At 47.7% G+C, this 22,521-nt stretch overlaps 1 protein-coding gene across 13 annotated transcripts in view; it reads right to left on the bottom strand.

Moving 5' to 3' along the window:
• The window catches only part of DCTN1 (dynactin subunit 1), a 134,637-nt gene that overhangs the window by 38,815 nt on the left and 73,301 nt on the right, over positions 1 to 22,521 (bottom strand). For 6 of the 13 annotated variants that reach the window (XM_030563940.1, XM_030563941.1, XM_030563942.1 and 3 more), the window contains exons 5-6: positions 17,073 to 17,093; positions 4,011 to 4,028 (exon numbers count right to left, since the gene is read on the bottom strand). The exons of 4 other annotated variants lie outside the window; for them this stretch is intronic. In XM_030563940.1, coding sequence (XP_030419800.1) covers positions 4,011 to 4,028; positions 17,073 to 17,093 — 39 coding nt within the window. Of the gene's footprint in view, positions 1 to 3,961; positions 4,029 to 17,072; positions 17,094 to 22,521 lie in introns of all 13 variants that reach the window. 3 more of the 13 variants (XM_030563936.1, XM_030563939.1, XM_030563946.1) reach the window with 2 other exon arrangements.

The raw sequence follows: 22,521 nt of genomic DNA, 5'->3' as shown, positions 1-22,521 counted from the left end.
AAATCCCTTCGAATACCTGACACCTGGCACATCCTTTGGGGATCCTACTTCGCTCACAATTCCAGAAGAAAACTTCCCAGGGTCTAACTCTGGGTAGCTGCTACTTTTAACATAGAAGTGAAAGATTTACATCCTCCAGAGTTTTCTTACTTTGCAAAACACTCATCAGGAAAGTGTTCCCACCAAGCAGTAGAAGCTAAAAAACCCAGGGATTAATTTCATGTTGAGGACTGGCAGTATAAGGTCTTCCAGAGTGCTTTGGAAAAGCTGAGTCCCTCAAAACATCCACAAGAAAACCCATTCTGTGGAATGAATCTTTGACAATCTGATGTAACTATCTGTTAATTCTGGCCCTCCTCGGGGGCCGGGGGGGGGGGGGGAAGACTGTAGAAGAGCTTCCATAAAGCAGGCCTGCTCTGAGAAACCCTCTCTTCTCAGGGATTTAGCAACCTAGGCATGTTCCGGTGTTTCACTCCTTGCCAAGCACTGGACTGCCACTACAGCATGTTAAAGAGGAACTCAACAAAGTCTCTATTGTCAGAGAAATGTTGCTTCAAACATGGCTCCTGCTGTCCTATTATGAAATGGTTCGCACCAGAAAAGTCAGAGCCAACAATAGAAATGCTAGCTGAATGGGCCTCTTGGCTTACAAGAAGCAGATATGAGGAGTTCTTGGTACTTGACAAAAATCACAAGCCAAGGGCTGGAATATTTTAAACTGACAACCAACTTTGCACATTCAAGAACTATATTAGTACTGCCTGTTCCAACAGATGGATTTATACTAACGATAAGTATCCCCGGGGGTGTTAATGAAGCCCCCTGAAAGATACACCAGTATCTCAGATAACCAACCTTGAAATGGTCACTTCTGGGGCATGAAGGAAGTTGAGGGCATCTTTCCTAGATTAAACCATACAGAATCCTAACAAAACCTGCCTCCTAGCAGCTCTAACTACAGTTACCCTGCCATTCCCATTAAAGGAAAAACAACTAAGGAGCGGGCAATAGCATTTTTAATCCTTGTGCTGCTCCCCTGGGTTATTAGGCCTAGTTTAAGGATGGAAGGTCATTAGTTTGGTCCCAGCCCAGCAAACTCGCTTTGTAAAGATGATACAGCCCGAGGTGTCAGCTACAAGATTCACTGGGGAAGGGCTCATTTCTAAATGAAGGTCCTAACAATGGTTCACTGATCTCAACAGGGTGTAGAACAGACTGGTCTTGACGCTGCCTCGGCAGACCTGCTCTGTGTGTGTCCCCTGTATAACATTGCTCAATGCTTCTAATGAATGTTATAAAAATACAATCAAAACCTTCCCTCCCTTTGACAGGTGTTCCAGAGCCCCAGGGTATGTCCACACCGCAGCCCAGGCAGGAAGACTCACGCCAGCGAGACTAGAGCTAGCATGCAAACATGAGCAGAAGTCGGGCTGCAGCTCAGGCGCACTCCGTTCCTTAGGCCGAGAGCCCAAGCTCCAGCCCCACCTGCAACAGCCAGGCTGCTAATTCTAGCGCATTAGGGTGAGACTCTCTCCGGGCTAGGAGGCTTGCTCCAAGCTGCCGTGCAGACATATCCTCAGGGTCTAGGAAGCACTTGCTGGTTGCCTGCAGAGAGCCAGCTAGTTACAGGTGCTAGCTCGTTTCCAGCCAATAAAGCCCTCTAAAATACAGCTGGAAATATATTCCGTACATTCCCAATACTCATTTTCCATGAGCTGCAGGTACCTCAGGGAAGTGGTATGATTGCCAGTGGAAGGGGAGGTGGGCTGCAGGACCACGAACAGAAGAGGTGCTGGCACTCTAGTAAGAAGCGACCCACTGCTATGAAAATGTTTGAGAACCTCTGACCTACAGCTATGTCTCATACCTGAGCTCTTTGAGGTTCCAGAAGAACAGGGCTACCAACTTTACCAGTTACAGCCTAATGAAGAACTATGGGACAGCTTAAGAGTTCAGAAAGCTCTGTAACATGTATTCCAGCCATGAATATTTCATCAGTCAGTGGTTCTGAATTGTGCTGCGTAATGCAAATAAATATTTGATGCCATTCTGTAACCTTTGTTCCTCCACAAGTTCCACACTGAGTAGGAAGAGAAGTATCTGGGACCCAAAACAGAAACACACCGGCTGGGAAAGCTTCGCTGCCAGCATGCAGAAATCAGGAAAGGCACCTGCTAGCTACCAACATCTGGAAGAGCAAAGCATGGCCTAGAAAGTCAGCCTTGCCCTGACCACTTCCTCTAGGAGGTGCAGCCCCCAGGCCCTTCTGGCCCCAACCCACCCCATTCTGTCTAGAGTAGAATTGTCTCAATTTGGATCAAGATAGCAGTGCTCTAGGTAGGTGTGCACTGCAGCAGTGCATTGAGCATGAGGGCAGCTGCACGACTCTAAGACCTCTAGGTGTGGTCAGCGGGCTCCTGGTAAGTGATCCCAGGCCCAGTGCCAGGGCTCCGGAACCACAGGAGCCGCATACAGCTGGAACTCTTGGGTTCCACACTGAGTGCAGGATGGGAGCACACGCTCCGTTTAACTGCATGTTTCCACACAAGCTACTCCTATAGCTCATGTGAGCATTTCCAGCCCCAATGGGTGAGCCCTGCTTGCACATTATAGGAGCTGGCAGGTGCTGAAGACAGGTATCCTAGGAACACAAACGCTTTACTTCAAGACAGCAGCGCCTGAGTCCATTACTCAAGTCTTCTCCAGAGGATGCTCCGCAGTTGAATAAACCTGCAGGAATCAATGTTACTACCTGCATAGCTCTCCATTAACATAATTACGTGGCTTCCTCTTGAGCTGGTTATTCTTGACAGTCACATGTTCTGGGCATTGTTGCGAGCTGTCCCTCACAACAAGAAGCTTTACATAGCACCTTCAAGAATCCGAGAGACCTAGTGCATGATGGGCTTGCTCACTCTCTCAGAAGTAGCCAAATACAGAGCAATCATAAGAGAAAAAAATCCTACTGGGAAAAGAAGTTTTATGTGCAGTTTCCCTATATTAACTCAGGTTACGACGGCAGACTTTAAAACTTCCCTGGAAGAAATGCAGGCTGGCCCTACAGCCATCAAATCACCAGAAACTGATGTATATGGAGCTTGGTTTCCAGACTTGGCCACAGTTCCATTATCTTTCTGCTCCCAAGAGCGATACAGAATTAGCATTTGCAAAACTTCTCTTTTGGAAGGAGATTTTAAAGGAGCTTTTAAAAAAAATCACCATACAGGAAAGTGTGTCACTCCCTTTGGTCAGCTTCAGATCCCAGATCCATACACAAGGTGCATTTACTGGAATATAATTAAGAAAACACCTTCTGGCTGCTGCAGGCAAAACAGCTGAAGTGGCAGGGAAAGGTGCACATTTGCTTTCGGGCTATTTGTATTGTTAACTTATTTCTAGCAGATCAGGTACAAATCCTCACTAATTGCTCGTTAGAACTTAAAACTCAGAGATCCTGATTATGCTCAAAAACAAACATCAGGACACCCAGAAACAAAAATCTGAGTCTGTACTGTAACCTACAGAAAAATATCAGCTCGACACAGGAGAGCCACGTAACAGTAATTTGAAATTCTTAACACAGGCAACAAATAAGAAACAAGAGAGTCAATTAGGCAGCACCGCCAGAGAGGAGAAATAAAAACTATTATCAGCATGCAACTTTTATACAGCAAGCAGCAATCTCCTCCAGCAGCAGTGGTAACGCGAAACCTCTGTCCTCTGATGTGGGCTGCAGAGGCACTGCATGCAATACAAACACCAGGCTGTCAGGTGAAATGGGAAAAGGACTTGACACAAACTCAAAAGAAAGACTGCAAATGAAATTCAATTGCCTCGTTTTGTCATTACGCACCCACCCGCCCGGCTTGTCTCCCCAGAGACACCTCAAAACTGAGTTGGAAACTCAAAATTAAAGCTCTGCAGTCATAACATACCAAAGAAAAAAGGAGCAAAACAAAACCTGTTTGGAAGCAGCATTAGAAATGATCAGGGGATACAGCGGATTGTACCTTCCGTGTTGTTGGGGCCTGCCTCATCATTGCAGAAAAGACAGACGAAGAGAGAGAAAGAGAAAGGGAGCAGAGAAAGAGAAGGTTAGAACATTCAATCACAACAATGCAGCTCTCTGTAGACAGTCTCTCTCAAGCGCAGTCTGCCCAGGAGCACTTGCAAATGGCTGCAGCTTTTCCTTTTCATCTGCCATCCATTGACCCTGATAATCCAGCAACCGCTTCCCGAAACCCAGACTGCTACGGACGCCGTTAATTAGCGAGATTCTAGTGCGCTGGAGTGCGGGTCCATCCTAGCAGCCGGAGCCACGGGCCACACTTCCTTCTCCGCTGGCCTCTCCAACCACCGCCCCGGGCTCCTCATTACATCATCACTTATGGATTTTTCCCTCCCCTCTCCAAGTTCTTCGGCAGCCCTTGGATCCAGGCACAGCAGCAGGGATTGAGCTGATGCTTTCCTTCCACAGGGAGGAGGGATGCACAGGGACGAAAGTGCTCCTCTGTAACCTAGCAACACTTTAGGCTCAGCTGTCTCACTGGCTAATTAGAACATTTCTTCATCCCTCCTCCAGCCATAATGGGCCCAGCTCAGCATCTACGCATGCACGCAGAACCCTCGCAAATCTCTTCACACGATACAGTCCAGCCTCCCTGGCTACACACCAACCCCTGGATCTACCAGAGCCTAATGCAGGGGTAGGCAACCTATGGCAAGCATGCCGAAGGCAGCATGCGAGGTGATTTTCAGTGGCACTCACACTGCCTGGGTCCTGGCCACCAGTCTGGGGGGCTCTGCATTTTAATTTAATTTTAAACATTTTAAAAGCTTCTTAAACATTTTAAAAACCTTATTTAACTTTGCATACAACAATAGTTGAGTTATATATTATAGACTTATGGAAAGAGATCTTCTAAAAACGTTAAAATGTATGACTGACACACGAAACCTTCAGTTAGAGTGAATAAATGAAGACTCGGCACGGCACTTCTGAAAGGTTGCTGACCCCTGGCCTAATGAACCAGTTCAAGGGCCAAGTTTGTTAGTTTCTGCAATTTCAAACACACACAAGCCACCTTATAGTATTTGGAGTTCACCATCCAATACTGCTCCTGTATTCCCAACTCCCTCATTCATTCTCTCTCCCACAGACACCCAGCTTCACAAGCACACAGGAAATACAACAGCAAAGAAGTTTTGTTTTTTTTTAAAGTTTATTCAATTGAATAGTTGCGTGCCAAAAAGCAAGCCACAGTGAAACCCAAATCAGAGACCAGCCTTGAGAGCTTGCCCCAAAGGGCCAACTGCATGGGCAGGAGGACCTGTTCCACCATCACCAGGAGACACTGCGGTTAAGCAGACATTTCTGAGCACTAACAACCTGGCTTCAGGGCACTGAGAAGTTTAAACCTCAAATTTAACACCTTTAAAGTTTTCTATCATTCCCAGGCTACCACCTGTAGAGAGGCCAGAACGTATTTCCTTACAACTCATGCAAAACCCTCACTAATGCTCTAGAACAGAGGTGGGCAAACTATGGGCCACATCCGGCCCACGGCACTGCCCTGCCCGGCCTCCGAGCTCCTGGCCCGGGAGGCTGCTCCCAGCCCTTCCCCTGCTGTCCCCCCTCTCCCGCAGCCTCAGCTGGCTCGCCCCGCTGCAATGGTCTGGGCAGTGCAGCTGCAGAGCCTGGCCTGACCCGATCTCTGTGCTGCATGGTGGCGGTGGCGGTGTGACTGGATCCAGCCAGGCGGCAGGGCTGTAGTGCTGCCAGCCACCAATGCTCTAGGCAGCGTGGTAAGGGGGCAGGGAGTGAGGGGTTTGGATAAAGGGCAGGGGAGTTCAGGGTGGTGGTCAGGGGGGTGGATAAGGGTCGAGGTCGGAACAGGGGGTTGGATGATGCAGGGGTCCTGGGAAGGCTGTCAGGAATGAGAGGAGGGGTTGGATGGGGCAGCGAGGGTCCGGGGGCGGTCGAGGGAGTGGGGTGCATGGATGGGGCAGGGGTCACAGAGGGGACGTCAGGGACCAGGGGGAGAGGGGGTTGGATGGGGCAGGAGTCTGGGGGGAACAGATAGGAAGTGGGGGCTGGGCCACAACTGCATCCCCTAACCAGCTTGCAGGCTGGGTATGTGGGCTAAGGGGGTCTCTAGGCTGTATCTGAATAGAACAGTCTCTCATTCATGCAGGGAGGGTGAAAGGGCCAAACCAGGAAATACTGATGGGAGAATGGTGAAAGAAGAGGGTGTCTGGCCTATGGGAGGAGAGGGGGAGGAAAGTAGGGCAGCGGTGCCAGCGCTGGCACATTAGCTAGGAATTCCCTGATTTACAAGAAAGCTACAAACCCTGGTTTGTAAAATTAGAACACTCTACAGAAGAAGGGCTTAGGCACTTTTTTTTTTTTTTTGTTTTTTAAATAAAAGGAAATATTCTTAGCCCTGGACCCCTTATTGATGTCATGTGTCTGGGAATTATTGACCCTAAACCACTTTTTAAACCAGGAAAGTGAACTTTGTCCAATGCATCCACTGGAGCTCTAGACCGAGGTTCCACAGATAGGGGTAGCAGAAAGGGTTTCTAAAACTGAAAGCAACTTTTTTTTTTCACATCTCATAACAAAACATGGGTTGGTCAATCACTTCAGGAACGTGTGAAGTTCTTCTCCTCTGGACCAGAGACCAAGTATGAGACGTTTGAGGGCAAACAAAAATATTTGGGGGAGACGACACATTTTGGAGAGTGTGGAAGGAAAAATAGATTTCAGAATGAAAACAGCCTAAATTAGGAGTTTCTAATGGGATGCCAGGACGACTGGTAATGTCCTCAGGAGTCAAAGTATCGGTTTCAAAATCAGGCAGTGAATGAGCTAAGATCCCCCACCCTGCTCTAAGGAGTCCCCGCATGTGAATAAATCTGTGCTTCCATCCACTAGCCCAAGAGATTCCCCAGCACCAGATGGGAACTATACTTACAAATAAGAGCCACACATGGAAAACGCAATTCCAACAATATCAGCAAAAGGGGGGCTCTTACTTCCTTAACCTGAAGTAAGAGCTTTTACTATCCAGCATTTACTATAATTAATTTTGAGGAGTAAAAGATGTTGGTGGAATCAGAAGGATTCAATAGAACAGGTATCAAACTGGGGCTAAACTCACCTTGACAGAGTCCCTTGAAATAAGAGAGGGTTCGCTGCTGACATCCTTGATAAAAGATTTTTTAAAATTACATTAAAAGTTCTCCCTGACATTCTCTGCCTAAAACCCCCGACGAGTGACAATGGAGAGCACAGACAGGTCCTTCGGGGACTCAGACTTCATTCATTGGTAGAATCTGTAGCACATGGCCTAGATAGAGATGACAGAGCAGAGGAGCAGCTTGTCGGCTTCTTGCAAAGGAGCAGGCCTTGGTTCCAAGATGGATTAGATACACACAGAACAGGACCATATATTTTAGAAATCTGCTTTCTGGCAACAATTTACAGAGCAAGAACACCTTAGCAACAAGAGGGGATTTCTGTTTAATTATTCAAAACATTTTCCTCTAGCAGCGTTATAGATAATGGATGTCTTCAAACACAGAAGCCATACTAGCTGCCTACAGCATCATCATAATATGGAGAGCAGACACAAGTTAGAGATCCCAGGATGTAACACGGCTACGTACTCAGCTCAAGATGTGGTATTGCAGGATTGGGCTTATGGTTTCCATAGGCTGCTGCTCTGTTGTCATCTGTTCTGCACAATTTAGATACAGCCATCTGGCTCCTGGCAGGTGGCCAAGTGCATCTATCAGGCTACTTACCCATACTTCCTGGTGCAGGGGTCAGAACCTTCAGCAATGCTACATCGCATGGGCTAATGGAACGTGGGAGCCCACTGCAAATGCCGATCAGTTAGCCAGTGGCTTAGGACCCTTCTGTTCCTGCTGTTGCAGGGTGAATAAGAGGCACCTCTACATTCAGTAAAAGAAGGTGATGCTTTATGGGCAGCTTCCTTTCACTTCCCCCAGCAGGAGGTGGAGGAGCAAGGAAACATCAGGCGGGTTCAGTTAGCATCACCTTCCATAAAGTGGTCTCTGGATGATTTCCAGACAGGGTCTCTTCAACACGCTGAAGGTATTTGAGCTTTTCTGTATCTCTGTGGAATCTGGATAAAGACCAGAGATCTGGGCATCCACCTTGACGCAGCAGCTCTCCACACTACATCAACAGCATCACATACTTGATGCTGGCCATGCCAATGCCTTTATGTTAAAAGCACGTATTATCTGGTGGTGGTGAAAGCTCTGTTCCACAGCTAGACCTGCCTTTTGCTACGAAACCTGGTAGTCCTGAACCTGTAAAGAAGCAACTCACAAATCCCAGCAGTACTAAAAGTCAGGGCTCTGGGATGCAGGGCCTTTAAAGTTTGGCCAATCCTACCCATGGGCATTGCTACCCCAACCACTACGTTCTTATGCAGGAAAGACAGGGGGAGAGATAGATGGCAGCATCCTCATCAAGAATAGGCTACAAAGGCAAGAGCAGTTCTATGGCAAGGCTACTCTGTCCCTTAAGAATTCCCTGAGTGGACCAAAAAGAATTAACTCAATCCAGCGGTTCTCGCAAGCTGCTTTAACGTGGCAAGAAGGTCGGAGTCTCCAGATCAGAATCACTTGTATGCGGCTGTGGATATGTATTTGACCTTTAGTTAATCCTGTGTGTCCTCAGTGTCCAAAAGGTAGTGACAGTCCTCAAGAAAATACCTCTGCTTATTGACACTCCAGGGTGGGTCAGGAAGGGTCAACTGCCAGAGGCAACACAGCAGCAGCTACCCCAACTGGCACCAAAACCCTTGGAGCAGGTGGTTCTGAAGGTCTCTGCAACTAAATTTTGTTGGCCACGTTAAGCCAACAAAGCCAACTCCCAGCACACATCTCAATGCAGGATCCTCTAAGCTGCATGTTAAATGTGGCACTTCTGTCTCTGGGATTAACCTGATGGATCAGGCTCTCATCCATCATGCTCTGTAGTCAGAGCTCTTGAATTCTTCAGTTTGGAGCTGCCTGGAGTTGGGCTTCAGCAGATGCACACCTGATGGCAGCTGGCCATGCCTGCAGGGCAATATCAAACATGGGAGGTCTCAGCAGAGCCATGTCAGAGAAACTGCAGCTCAGCACATCAATATGAGCAGCAGGGCCCTCAGACATCTGACAAAGCAGATCTGCTGAACCTAATGGGAAGCTGAATCCAAATCAACCCAGGCACCACAGACTTAAACTCCAGTTCCTAGGGGTGGGACCTGTTTTAGGCATCTGCTTAAAGGATGAACAACCAACCAACCAAACAAAAAATCCATTGAAGCAGCAGAGCATCAGAAAGGAGCACTGAGAACAAAGCCCCAAGAACTGCGACACTGATGCACAGCAATAACAGAGCTACACAAATTATTCAAGAGAAATGATTTCACAGAGTCAAGGCCTTCACAGTGCTATGGAAAGGAGCCACCACCCCAAGAGCCCAGCGCTTCATGGGGGCACTAAAGAGTGGGGTGCACCGGAGTGTTTAAGAGGCAGAGAACTGAAACAGACATCACAATTTTTGACAAAGCAAGGGTCAACCCAAGACTAGATACCCAGAAATGGATCGTGCGAGCTGAGCAGAGCCACAGTCCATGTCTAAGTGCAAGTCTCTCTCCACCTTTCTGTGAGTGCTCTTAGATCCAGCCACAGCCAGAGAATGACAACGTTTCCACAGGGATTTATTTATGAACCTTTCACTCACCTTTTACCCAGACAGTTTAGCAGAACATACTGCCTTTATTGCGCAATTCTACCCACACCAGTCAGTCTGTACAAGGGCGTGGGGAACCCAGATAACACACACCAGCGTTCAAGTTTGACACACCGAGTACGTTTCCCAGACCCGAGGAACGGCTCGGTGTAGCTCAAAAGCTCGTCTCTCTCACCAACGGGAAGTCAGTCCAATAGAAGACATTCCCACCCCCGCCGTGTCTCTTTGATACCCTGGGACCGACACAGCTACAGCTACCTTGTTTTCTAAATGGCATTCCTGGGACCGTGCCACTGGCAGAGTTTAGTGGAATCTAGATGTACACTGTGCAATGTGTGTGTATTCCAGTGAAGACTATTGTCTGCTATACACTGGCCGCATGCAGGCCTGGTTTACACTAGAAAATTAAGTTGGTTTAACTACATTGGCCAGGGGTGTGAAAAATCCACCCTCCTGCATGGTGTAGTTAAGCCAACCTAGGTCCCCGCATAGACAGCACTTGGTCAATGGCAGAATTCTTCCATCCATCTAGTTTCCGGCTCTCGGGGAGGTAGACTCCCTACGCCGATGGTGTAGACAGTCCTACAGCCCCACAGCTGGAGCGGCACAGCCATGCCACTGTAGCATTTGAAGCGTATGCAAGCCCACAGAGGAAGACTTCTGGAATGGACTCTGAAGGCACTAACAGCTCCAGAGAATCTCTATTTACATTAGCACATTGCCATGTTCTCAGTTTGTATAATAGCTTTAGTTTGCAATTTTACCCAAACAGTGCCCAACACTCCTCTGGAATAAGGTCTGTCTACTAGCCAAAGGCAACCGAGAGCTGCTTGCAGTATGCCCCTTACTTGGCAGTGTGCACAGCGCAGCGTTCACTGAGTCACCCAAAAGCTGACAGGGTTTTTTTTTCATTTAAGAGAATCAGGGATCCTATGAGAAACAGAAAGAGCCAACAGGCCATCGAATGATTCAACGTCTTTTCTAATGCCGGTGCCTGATTTTAGAAAGCTGGAAGATACCTGCCCCTGTCCAAAGTAGTGTCTGTGCAATGGGGCACTGGCAGCATCTTTTACAAGTGCATTAGTCCTGAGACAATTACTAACTAGGTAAAGCTACAGAGGAGAAAACACACCGGTTCTTAAATGGAACAATTCAAAATGAAAAAGGTGAGAAAGCTGATCAACACCGTCCAGTAAATAAGCGCTCTCTGAGCTGGATGGATGGCCCATTGAAAAGTGACGGATTTCATGGTCAGAGGAAGCAATAAAAGGCTCGTGGCACCAGTACACAAACAAAGACATTTAGCTCTTCCCAGCTCCTGTGGGCAGCGAGCCCAAGGGCTGCTTCTCTTCTGGGTCTTTAATGAAGGAGCTGCCGCCAGGCCGACACTCGAATGGCCCGTGTAAGCGAGAACTCCGGTACACACTTGCAACAAAAAACAGCAACGACCGGCTTGTTCCACCATCTACTGCTCCTATGGAATTCAGCAGCTTTCACCCCCATTAATACTGAAATAGTCATGATCCCGCACCGAAGATATTGCCAGTAAGTAACATGCTCATTCCTTCGAGAAATTACACGTGGTCATCACAGCTTACTGGCTGGGCGAGAGAAATATTTCCCGCTAAGTGAAGAATTCCCTGTAAAAGAAGAGTTCCCAAGTGCACAGGATCCACTCTGCTCCCCTCCCACAAAAAGGCTCAGGAAAATTGACATGTCCACCCTGCAATCCAGACGAGAAACGCACACTTCAAGAGGATCATCTGATTCTTCTTTCATTTAAAACATTAAATCAGGCTTGGGTCGCTCCATTGTCTTTAAAGAAAACCAAAACTCAGGCCAGCCGTAAGCAGACATGCACTTGGTCTCTCTCAAGGACAGAACAGGCGCATCTGCTCAAGAAACGGAGCCGTTAGTACAGTACACTAACTCCCAAGAGAGGCCCCTGGGAGCGGACGTTGCCAGAAGTGGAACAAGAGACGAAACAAGAGATGGACAAAGTAGCAGCAGCTGCTGAATGCATGAGAGACAAGGGAGCCCTGCTTGTTATAATCTTTTGTACTTGGGCTCAGAATACAACCCTTAAAAATGAGTCCCAGAGCACTGAATGTTATGCTGATAGCCGAATGGTCTCTGGTGCACGCAATGAGGCTGCTTCTATGGATCACAGTATGAAGCTCGGGTAGATTCTGCACACAGAGAATTCTAAAGCTAGGCTACAATAACAGCAGGGAACAAACTGGATCCCAGCCACCCGCTATGGGGCAGACACAAACAGTGTGATGAAGCACTGAATCAGCTCCTCCCAATAACGTGCCCTAGAAACAAAGTTTTTCACTGTCGCCATCCAGCTGTTGTGTAAAACGGACCAAGCACTAGCTGGCTACGCTCCCCCTCACAAGGGCCTCAGACTTCCAGTATCAGATGGAACAGGCCCTCAGGTTCAGCTCCAACAACTGTGCCAGCCACAATCTGCCCATTGCAACTGTTTGCCTGACTGCTGCCCTGTCTCCTTTCAGCTCGAACTTGCTAGCGGTGGCTAATTTATAACTCTGGGCAGCACATCTGCCCAACCTTCAGCTAAACTGTCCCATTGAGTTCTCCCATCTATATTTTCAAACAACCCAGCATCTTCTGCCTCTCTTTATAGCGCGAGGCTGCAATGGAGGAGTCTCTTTTGTCCCTGAGAGCCAGCTCCCTGTTCTGAGAGCAGAAATGTGGCAGAGTGGTACTGTTAGTCCATACGTATACGTTGGGTGCAGTATACACATTAATAGGTATTACGGGCATGGTATTAACACAGTACACATTATGTATATGGGTGCTGGGAATTAATATTAACTGACAGTATTTCCCTCTTCCCACAATTCTGTTCACCCGGGTCAAGCATCCCACAGTGCTTTGCAAAGCTAGAGTCAGCTTCAGTGTTCGAAAACTGGACACGTACCAAAGCAAAGATACATGAACACTTGGTACCAAGTACAGTTAGCAAGTGCTTTTCTGGCTCATCAACACTTGGAATGCAGCATTCAAAACGGAGACATGAGAAAGGATAGGGAGGCTCCCAGGACAAAGCTGGAACAAAGTAGTGGGTTAAACTTAAAGTGACGTGTAAAAAGTTTTGTAACTTATAAAAATCACACGGGAAATACTAGTAGCTGAAATGCGCATCTTTGAAGCACACCTGTGTAAGGTGAATGCGCGGCGAGAATTTGCTTCCCAGGAGGAAAGTATGTGCGTCTCCTTCTCGCACTGTACTGCTTTATCTTTATACATTTGACTAAGTTCGGTTATTTGGTCCTGAACATTAAGAACGTGTAGTCAAACAATTGGCTACATCTGAGTCAATAGGACACTGCACCAGACTGAGTGTTCCATGCAGCTGCCCATAATCCTCCAGCACTGTCCGGGGAGGCTGGGACCCCTGAGTGTGGGAACAGGACACTGCCCGTCTTTTTTGGCCGAGGTCAGGCTGTATCTCATGGAAAACAGAGTAGGGCAGTGCCTACCACAACCATCTTTGGCTGTTTCTGCCCACTGCTATTCCCCAAGTTGCTTAGGGAACCTCAGGCACCTCTCCCCATTACTGACTGGGGTCAGTCCCCTTAAATGAACTGCACCTTGGAGCATCTCAGAGCTTAAAAACCTTGTCTCCTCAAGGAAGAAAAAGCTGGTGCCTGAGGCTGTTCCCACTAAAATGGCGATGTTGATTACCCACATCTGACCGGAGCTGCTTAGCATATGGGAGCAGAAAGGCTCCTGGCGCCCTGCTTCCAACCTCACCACAGCCTGAACTGCCCAGCTCAGAGGGCCCTGTGCCAACCTGTACAGAAATGAATGGCTTTTCCACCACTCCCTGGTGGACATGACTCTGGGCTGAGCTATGAATATGTCCAAGGCAGATCCCTACAGGTCTGGGTTCAGACAGAAAGGGGTCAGGCTTTTCGCCCATTTAATCCCTCACAGATGTCAGTCTATCTTTGCAGCTATTGCGTGCTACTATTCCACTGCAAGGCTGACATTTCAGTGAGGGGGGACGGTCCCAGGTATTTGAGGCAGGATTTGCTCTCTGCACAGTAACTGCTGTGCCAGACAGCACTGTAGCAATGAACAGAGGATTGTGTGAGCTGTAATTTCATTCCAAAACTGGAGAGAATGGCCATCTTGCTGCCTTTAAACTGCTAGCTACTCTCCCTTCTCCACAGGCCTGTCACACTGCAGGTAGTTTCAGCACTCTCCCGGTGTGGCACTCCCTAGTCAGCTGTTCACTCAGCTGTGTTCTTTATTTGTGCAAGTGCAGCATGGGCCGAAACACCTTGTGCTCCCCTCAGCAGATTCACAACACCTGCTCTTGGCATCTCCGGCGGGATGAATGCAGAATGACAGGAGCCGCAGATACTTTGGGGGAGAAATATGAACTTCATTGCTCTGTAAGACTTTGTGCTACTGCACAGCTCCACTGTTACCAGCAAGAAGCCCCTGGTCTCCCCCGGTACCCAGTATGCAGGCCTTAAAGGAAACTGATTCAAAGGCACAGCAGAAGTTCCTTGAGGTGTCATGTGGAAACAGCATCAGTCTCAATCCTCGAGAGAAATAGGGGACTGGGAGCCCTCGAGAAGAGTCACACTGACTCCAGTGGAGGCCACGGTGGAGTTAGTGTTACTCACTGGAAGTCATGGAGAGGCGAGAGGGGACCTAGTCCACCCTCCCTGCTGAATACCTGGGATCCCGTTGGCAGGCAGAGCGAAAGAGGCTGATTATTTGTATTTGCTCTTTGCCCCAGTTTAAGGAGTGTGCAATCTCAGAGGACTGGGGCCATCTGCCACCCAAAATAGAGCAGGAGGAAACAGCTCTTAATCTGATTAAAGTCCAACGTGTATCATGCACTGCAAAGAGCTACCTAATCTCATCACCACGGATTTGCCTACTCCTACTGTTACTTCTCTTTAAGCCTTAGGAGTTTTACCAAACAGAACCTTGATTCCCAGACACTAAAATGGATGCAAGGAAAAGAGCTGGCGAGCTGATTGATGGTTTCAACCCCTAAAATGGAACTGAGCATCAGGGTGAGAAGAAACTACAAATGAGCTGAGGCCAGTTTGTTGCACCGGGAGGAAGCTCTAGGACGTACCTGTCCGATCTCGGTTTCCATCCCATGTTAGTCCCACAACGTTAGGGAGGAAACCCCACTCGCATGACGGGCTCTGTGGTATCGGTTTGACTTGGAATTACTCCTTTTAGAATGAGACAATTAATGCCCTGAATGGATGGCACCATGTGTGGCACAGCCTGCCACCAACCCAATTCAGCGGCGAGCTTCACAATGAAGTGAGGCAAAACTGGAAAGTAAAAATCCACACGCGCCGAAGGTTTTCCATCAGAGAGAGTGTGCAGAGCCAGAAAAGCCAGAGCTGGGGGACAGTAACAGCAGCATGCAGACAGCAGGGATAAGAGCGAGCAGCAGAGTGAAGTAACAGGGCAAAGCACATGCAGCTCAGCAAGCTCAGACACATGCAGAGATGTCAGACTGGACAGAGTCACAGAGGAGGTCAGAACAGTAATCACCCAGAACACCAGACTCCCAGGGGAGCACAGCTTCTCCACCTGCTCTGCTCTCCATTGTGCTCACTCTGTGGAAGGGACAGACGCAGGTCTGGGCTCGGAGTCTCTCTCCTCCCGAGTGCCGAAGGGTTACATGGACTGGAAGTGAACGATCCACAGCAGCACTGATTGGCAGCCTACATGCCCTCACTCCCAGGAGCAAGCAGGTACTGTCTCACTCTCCTCCTTACTCTCGCTCGGCGCATTTCTAATGGGCCCATCACTGCAGTATCGGGGGGGGGGGAGGCGGTTTGCAGGGTTTCCTTGTCAAAGTTGCAACACGCCCCAGCCAGACTGCTAAGGGCCGTTGAGACCGCACAACTTTCCTTTTGATACAACTGCAATTTGAAACAAACGACAGATCTGCGGGGATTTTCTGACCTTCTCTTTTTCCCTGGCTGCTGCCAGGATATAACAGGGGTGGGTGGAAAGGAGATGGCTCTTTCGAGAGAAAAGTTAGTGTCTGAAAAAGAGGGGCTTGGGAAAAACTGTCATTTTACAAGTATTACATTCAGGCAAAATGATGACTTGTCTTCAAATCAGAAAGAAAATGTCCGGTAGCCGCACTACCTGCTTCCAAATTCCAATTTTTTGCCTTTTGAGACAGAGTTTTCCCTATTGCTGGGTTTATCTTCTTGGCTGTCTATTTTGGACACTTTGCACAAAATATTCCAGTGTCAACCCACCTCCCTTAGCAAACTGTTACCATCAATTCAAAACTGTACCATGCCCTGTGACAGCACCTCTCTGATCATCTAGGGCAATCGCTGTCTGTTTTCATTTCTCCCTTTAGACCAGTGATTCTCAAAGTTTTGTACTGGTGACCCTTTCACATAGCAATCCTCCGAGCGCGACCCCCTCTTATAAATTAAAAAGACTTTTTAATATATTTAACACCATTATAAATGCTGGAGGCAAAGCAGGGTTTGGGGCAGAGGCTGACAACTCGCGACCCCCCATGTAATAACCTCGTGACCCCCTGAGGGGTCCTGACCCCCAGTTTGAGAACCCCTGCAGTAGACAAAGGGGCAGGGAGCGAGCCTACATCTATTGTGCACAGTTCTGAGCACGTTGTTGGTGCTCTACACAGGAGATTTACATCCATCACAGCAACAGCTGGAAGGAAACAAGGCAACAGAATGTGAAAGCCAAGGTTAATGTTATCGGCCTAAGCGATGGGCTGGAGATCACAATATTTGTGCTGGGCCTTTGATTCTAAAGCCGACTCTTGCGTGTTGATGTCAAGAATTTCAATACATGCACCCAGAGAGAAATATGATGGGCACATTTCACAAGTACAATAGTTAACTCACACCCAGCACTGGTGTGAAAGCTTTATCCTGATGCTGTGAAGAAACAGCAGAAAGTTCTCAGAACTCCCAAGAAAAATAAAATTGTTTGGTTTCTGAACCCACGTTCCCTAGCAGGTTGCGTGGCAGGCTGCGAAGTGGTGAAGGACACCTTCCCATAAAGCAATGCTCCTCCCCCAGTGCATTTGGACTCTGATTACCTAGCATCCTGTAAGCAAGCTGGGCCAACCGGAGAAGGGGAACACATGCAGTGAGTAAACATGCGACCACACAATGGAAGGCACAGCAGCAATGAGTGACAATGAGCCGAGATGTATTTGGGGACATTTCATGCGGCCACGAGATTCTGCGAGGTACAGATTAATTGCCAAAAAATGCACCACCTTTTTAGGTTTCGCTCCGCGCTGCATGAAGAGAGGACAAAGGTTAGAAGTTAGAGTTTACACTGCCTGGACAGGCAATAGAAATGAACCATTCACACAGCTGCATGTTACCAATCTGAGTAGTTCTACAGCTTGCCCTGCTGTTCCTGAGGAAGGTACTGTGATCTGTTCTGTTGAAATCACCAGACCTCAATAATATGTACAATCAGCAAGGAAGAAAGCACCCAGATTAACCTAAACAAGTCTGTGAACTGTGACCTGCCAGCATGTAGCAGATAACTTGAGGCTCGTGGGCTTTACCCCAGAGTGGCTTTAGTCAGGCTTTGGCTCCTAAGGCATTCAGGGTTCCAAGGTTCCAGCAAAGAACATTTTGAAAGGCAAATGACTGCACTTGACAGTTTAGTTAGCTGGCAGGCAGTGGGGCCTAGTGGAGAAAGCACTGGACTGGACTCAGGAGAGCTGGGCTCTATTCCCAGCTCTGCCACTGGCCTGCCAGGTACCTTGGGCAAGTCACTTCCCTTCTGTGCCTCAGTTTCCCCACCTGTAAAAAACAGATAATGCCATGACTACTGCCCTGCTCTGTAAGGGGCTGCACACTCTACTGACAACAAACACTACGAGAGCTGGGTAATATTTTGTTTCCAATACCATCAGTCAATGCATTTGCAACCAGAAGCCTGGGATTGCTAGGAAGCGAGGTCTGCCCCAACCTCATATTTCAAACTGAGCCCCAGTTCAGCAACCTCTGCCCAGGTGTGGGGTGGGGAAGCATGTACAGCTGCTGCCTGCACTACACCTGGTGATTTCTCTGTATCTTACTGCCACCCACAAGTCAAGTTCCCCAGTGTAAAACTGGAGCTGAGTGAATTAAAACTGGGCAGGCCTGCAGTAACCAAGAAGGACATGAACAATTGCTCATGATTGCGTTATGACTAGTATTTAAGCCTCAAATTATACAAAGATGAGGGCTTGAACATGCCACTTTCCCCATTAGACAGATCTGCCCTGGCTGCGCTGAATCTATCGACCAAACCAGGTCGAAATATGTTGACAGAGAGAGAGAGAGAGAGACAGAAAGAAACAGACAGAGAATTTTCTCCTTTGCCCAAGTAGCACTGACCTCTACAGACATGCTACTATGAGTCACTTCTCCATATTAAAACCAGAAGCACCCCCATTTTTTCAATTACCACAGCAGTCAGAGTGAGGCCTAGGGAGAAGGCTACTGCTGCCGTATTTACACATTTGTGTAAGCCTCTTATTTCATCCATGTTAACCCAGGCCCTGTGTCCACCTTCACAGAGATTAGCAGTGCCATTCTAGCCTTATCGAGCCGCATGCTTACTGGCAGGGCACTCTCAGACTGAGGCTGGGATGACAGATGCGAAAATGAACAGGTGGTGTTCACCTTACCTTCAAATACCAGGAGCTTTTTTACAGAAACAGATTCAACAATAAATGCACTTACTTATCTTCCATTTGGACACAACACAAGGCACAAATTCTATGCTATTATAAAAGTACCAAGGGAAGTCTCAAAGCAGTGAGAATCTCCGATTTCTAACTGGCTGGTTTACCATGAGGCAGTCACAGATTACCAGCATTTATCCCTGGGATTAGCAGAAAGGAGTGGAGATAAAATTCACGGAAAATTCACCCCCAGCACAGACACACATTTGAGTGATGCAGCCTATGTCAGGAAACAAGTCCTTCCCCATCTTACCCGCACACCACAGTGTGTTTACATCTGTCCATTGCCCTGCTGGTTTACTGTTTACACTGCAATGGCTTTGGACCAAGAAATAGACCATTTCATTCCATTTTGGGGCTCTCATGAGCGCGCTCTAACAACGTGTTCAAGACAATATTTGAATTAAAGCAGGAATGTTTCCTAGTGATTAAAACTGGAACTGGGAAACAGAACTCCTGGGTTCCACTCTCAGCTCCGCCACTGACTGGTCGGGTGCTCTTGGGGTGCACGTGTTAACAGACACTTCTCCAATCTGCATCTCAGTTCAGAGCAGAAATCCTTGCCTACCCTCCAGGGATTTTGGAACAGTTAGTGGAGGTAAAACACAGGATCCTTGGATGAAAGTTGCTATAGAAGGGCAGAGTCTTTTTTTTTTTTAAATATCTGTCTGTAAACACTTTATATAAAAATCTGAGGTCTAAATTATCCAGTGTCCCTTTAACCTTGGGGAGACCTGAAGAAAAGGGAGACTATTTTGGCTAAAGGTGTCATCTCAAAGACATGGCTGGTAACTTGACTATAGGGTGGCAAAATTAGTCCCCAAAGGACCTGGAGACAAACTGTGTTTCCTGTCATGTGCCACGTTAGATCACTGGACACTGATGCTGTGTATTGTAGGTTTATAGCTCAATGGAGCACAGAGTGCCTATTATTTTCCTTGACTCTAGCGTCATCTAGTGGCAAAATACTGTTAATGTGCAACTCTTGAATGTAAGAGAGGCGACAAACAGCAGTAAAACTCTGTCCTTGGGAGAGGCGGGAAGCTGCTCTGTGATGTCCTCAGGCTTCTCAGACAGTATTTTTACTAATACAACTAGGCTGTTCTTGAAGAGCAGCAGTACTGCCTCCAGCAATGATCAGGGTGCTCTGCAAATCCAACCTGCAATCATCAAGGGACAAGAGACGTTGTAAAATGCACTTCAGCACAGAGCAGTAAAAATGGGAAAAGGTCTTCGGTATCATTCCAATTACAGAGACGATGAAACCAAGGTAGAGAGGAGAGGTTATCGTCGGAAGTCACACAGAATCAATAAAGGCTTGTCTACACAGGAAGTTAATTTAGATTAAGGTAGGATGAGAGTTTAAAGCAGAATAGCTATTCCTGATTAACTCCGCGTGGATGTTCTTAGATGCTCCTATTCAGGAATAAGAGCATCCACACAGGGAGTTAATCAGAAACTCTCCCCTGTGTAGAGGAACTTTAAGTAGCTGAGCACGGCAGATGGCCTGAAGGAGAGCAAAGCTTGGCTTTGATGCCTCAGGGCCTGACTCCACGGCCTTGCACCTGGTGGAGTTATTTACCCCTGGGCAAAGGAGATGTAAAGAATGGACTGTTCTGATTTGGTAGCATTTTTACACCACTTTGCACCCATGTTCCATCGCCTTCATGCTCTTGGCTTTGTGCTAACACTCATGCCTCCACTCCCCAACTGCCGAGTCCCCTCTTCTTCTGGTAAACCCACTTCCTTCCAGGAACTGATCCTTCTTCCTCACTCTTCTTGAGATGCTGTCCCATGACTTGCCTAAATAAGACTAAGCCTTGTAAGGGCACAGAACACATCTTACTCTAAAGCCCCACGTAAGTGTTGTTTAGTATCAGATTGAGCCCAGTAACTTGTGTGACTATCGAGGATTAACTAGATACAGTTCTAGGATGCTGCTCTTTTTGCTTCTCATAGACCCACACTCGCTACTGAAACAGTTTTCAAGAAAAGGGGACCCGACATCACATCCCCTTCCTGACAGGAAGGAAATACATCCAAAATAGGCAAAGCAGAGAAATGAGGAGAAAGCTATGAAGTCCGGGCATCTCACCTTGGTTCTTGGCACCACATTCTCAGAAGCAGAGAAAGCAAAGAGGTACCACGTTAACAAGGGAGAACTGCAATGAAGCAGTAGTTATCTGCCAAGATCAACATGCCAGAAGAGATGCCACAACACAGAAAATCCACAGATATTGTGATTTCTAAGGAATTTGTGCTAATGACATGTGAGTCTAATCAATGGATAGTCCACTCTTAACAGGCCACACTTCACACTCAGGGTACGTCTACCCTCCGGCTAGGAGTGTCATTCCCAGCTCGAGCTAGCACACTACAAATAGCAGTGTGACTGTGACACCATGGGCCAAGCCAGCCACCCAAGCACGCACCTAGGCTCTAGCTAGCATATGTACATGAACCTGAGCTAGGAATTTCACAACCCAACTGCAGTGTAGACAGCCTCTGGGACTGCAAGGTAGGAGTGACCACTGCTTCGCATGAGCTTGATTTGTTCTTATACTCAACATTCTTTAAGGTTGACTTTACTGTGAAAGGTTCTATTGATAACCTTCTGGACTTAGATGATTCAGTGTCTCCACAGAACGTGTGTCTTTCTATAGGTGCTAAAAACTGGATTCAGGATGAAAAACAATTGTGGCAACGTGTGGTGAAAGCTTGCATAGAGACTTCATTCAGAGTAAAGATAGGCTTCTCAGGCAAAGAGAACCATGGGCTACAAGCAGAGGTGGCCTCCAACAGTGGGCTGGGAACACTGCTGACAACAATGCCATGAAGCTCTCAAGCAACCACTTTGGACAACCCAGTAGCTCTGAGTTTTACAGAGTAACAACTGGTCTTTCTTGGCCAACGGAAGGGTCATTACACAGGAGGAGGAGATGACATTGATTTTGACAGCATTTCCTAAGCTAGTGCCATACTCCCTAACAAGACACTTGCCACATACTTTCAGCCAGCAAACGTTGGCTCCTCCATAACTGGCCAAAGAACAGGGTTAGTAAAAACAAGACTTGCTTGTAAGATACCAAATCTGGATCAGACGATGGTAACTTATCAAACCAAGCCCCCTTGTAGCACTCAGCTCCTATAGTCTCGAGTGCGAAGAGCCTCAGGACCATCAGCAGCAAACAGCAGCAATGACTGATATGGGCAGCAATGCTGGGGAATGCTCATCTAGAGCATGTGCTTTGTTAGAGATTTTGTCCCAGTCCTCATTTGGCCCTCAGCACCATAGCATTGAAGAAATGGGCAGAGTCTCCTTGCATGGGGGAACATGCAGTCTCTAAAGCAATCAATATTGAGCTTTGGCTCCTTTGCCTAGGATTTTATGTCAGCTCAAAGCCAGATTATCAAGTATCTGGGCACAGGCTTGCCACGCGCAGACAGAGGGGAGAACTGGGCAGTCAGAATTTTTAACATTAAGTCCTAAAGCAAACCCCATTCTAAGTATCTTGAGTATTTATAGGGTAACAGTCAGAGTGTCACTTACGCCCCAAGTTACATGCGCAACTTTCCCACTCATGAGCAAAATGCTGTGAGTGCAGCTCAAAGCGTTTAGCCCATGCTGCTTCCATGTGAGCGGCTATCCCAGGGTGCAAGGAAAGATGTGTAATCGGTGCAGCCCGAGCTGGCAGTGCCCTAACTTGCAAAACCAGTTTCCAGTACAGAAGATGAAAGGAAGGCTGTATGTAGCTGAGCATGCAGCTCCCAAGGGGATCAGTGGGCGTTTTGCATCCTGGCTGACTGCAGTACATAGCAGTTAAGAGGATGCCCAAAGAACCCTGCAGTACACGTAGAACACTGGCAATGGCCACAGTGCCTATTTAGGAGGAGGAATATCCACCGCATGTTATAAAGCAGGAATCACTAGATGCATGTAGCCCATGCTCTGTCTCCGATAGTGGCCAGCATCAGATTC

Source organism: Gopherus evgoodei, chromosome 5 (assembly GCF_007399415.2).
Source record: "Gopherus evgoodei ecotype Sinaloan lineage chromosome 5, rGopEvg1_v1.p, whole genome shotgun sequence".
In the NCBI taxonomy this organism is placed as follows: domain Eukaryota; kingdom Metazoa; phylum Chordata; order Testudines; family Testudinidae; genus Gopherus; species Gopherus evgoodei.
The sequence above is the reverse complement of the archived record's forward strand: the minus strand, read 5'-3'. Positions and strand labels throughout refer to the sequence as shown.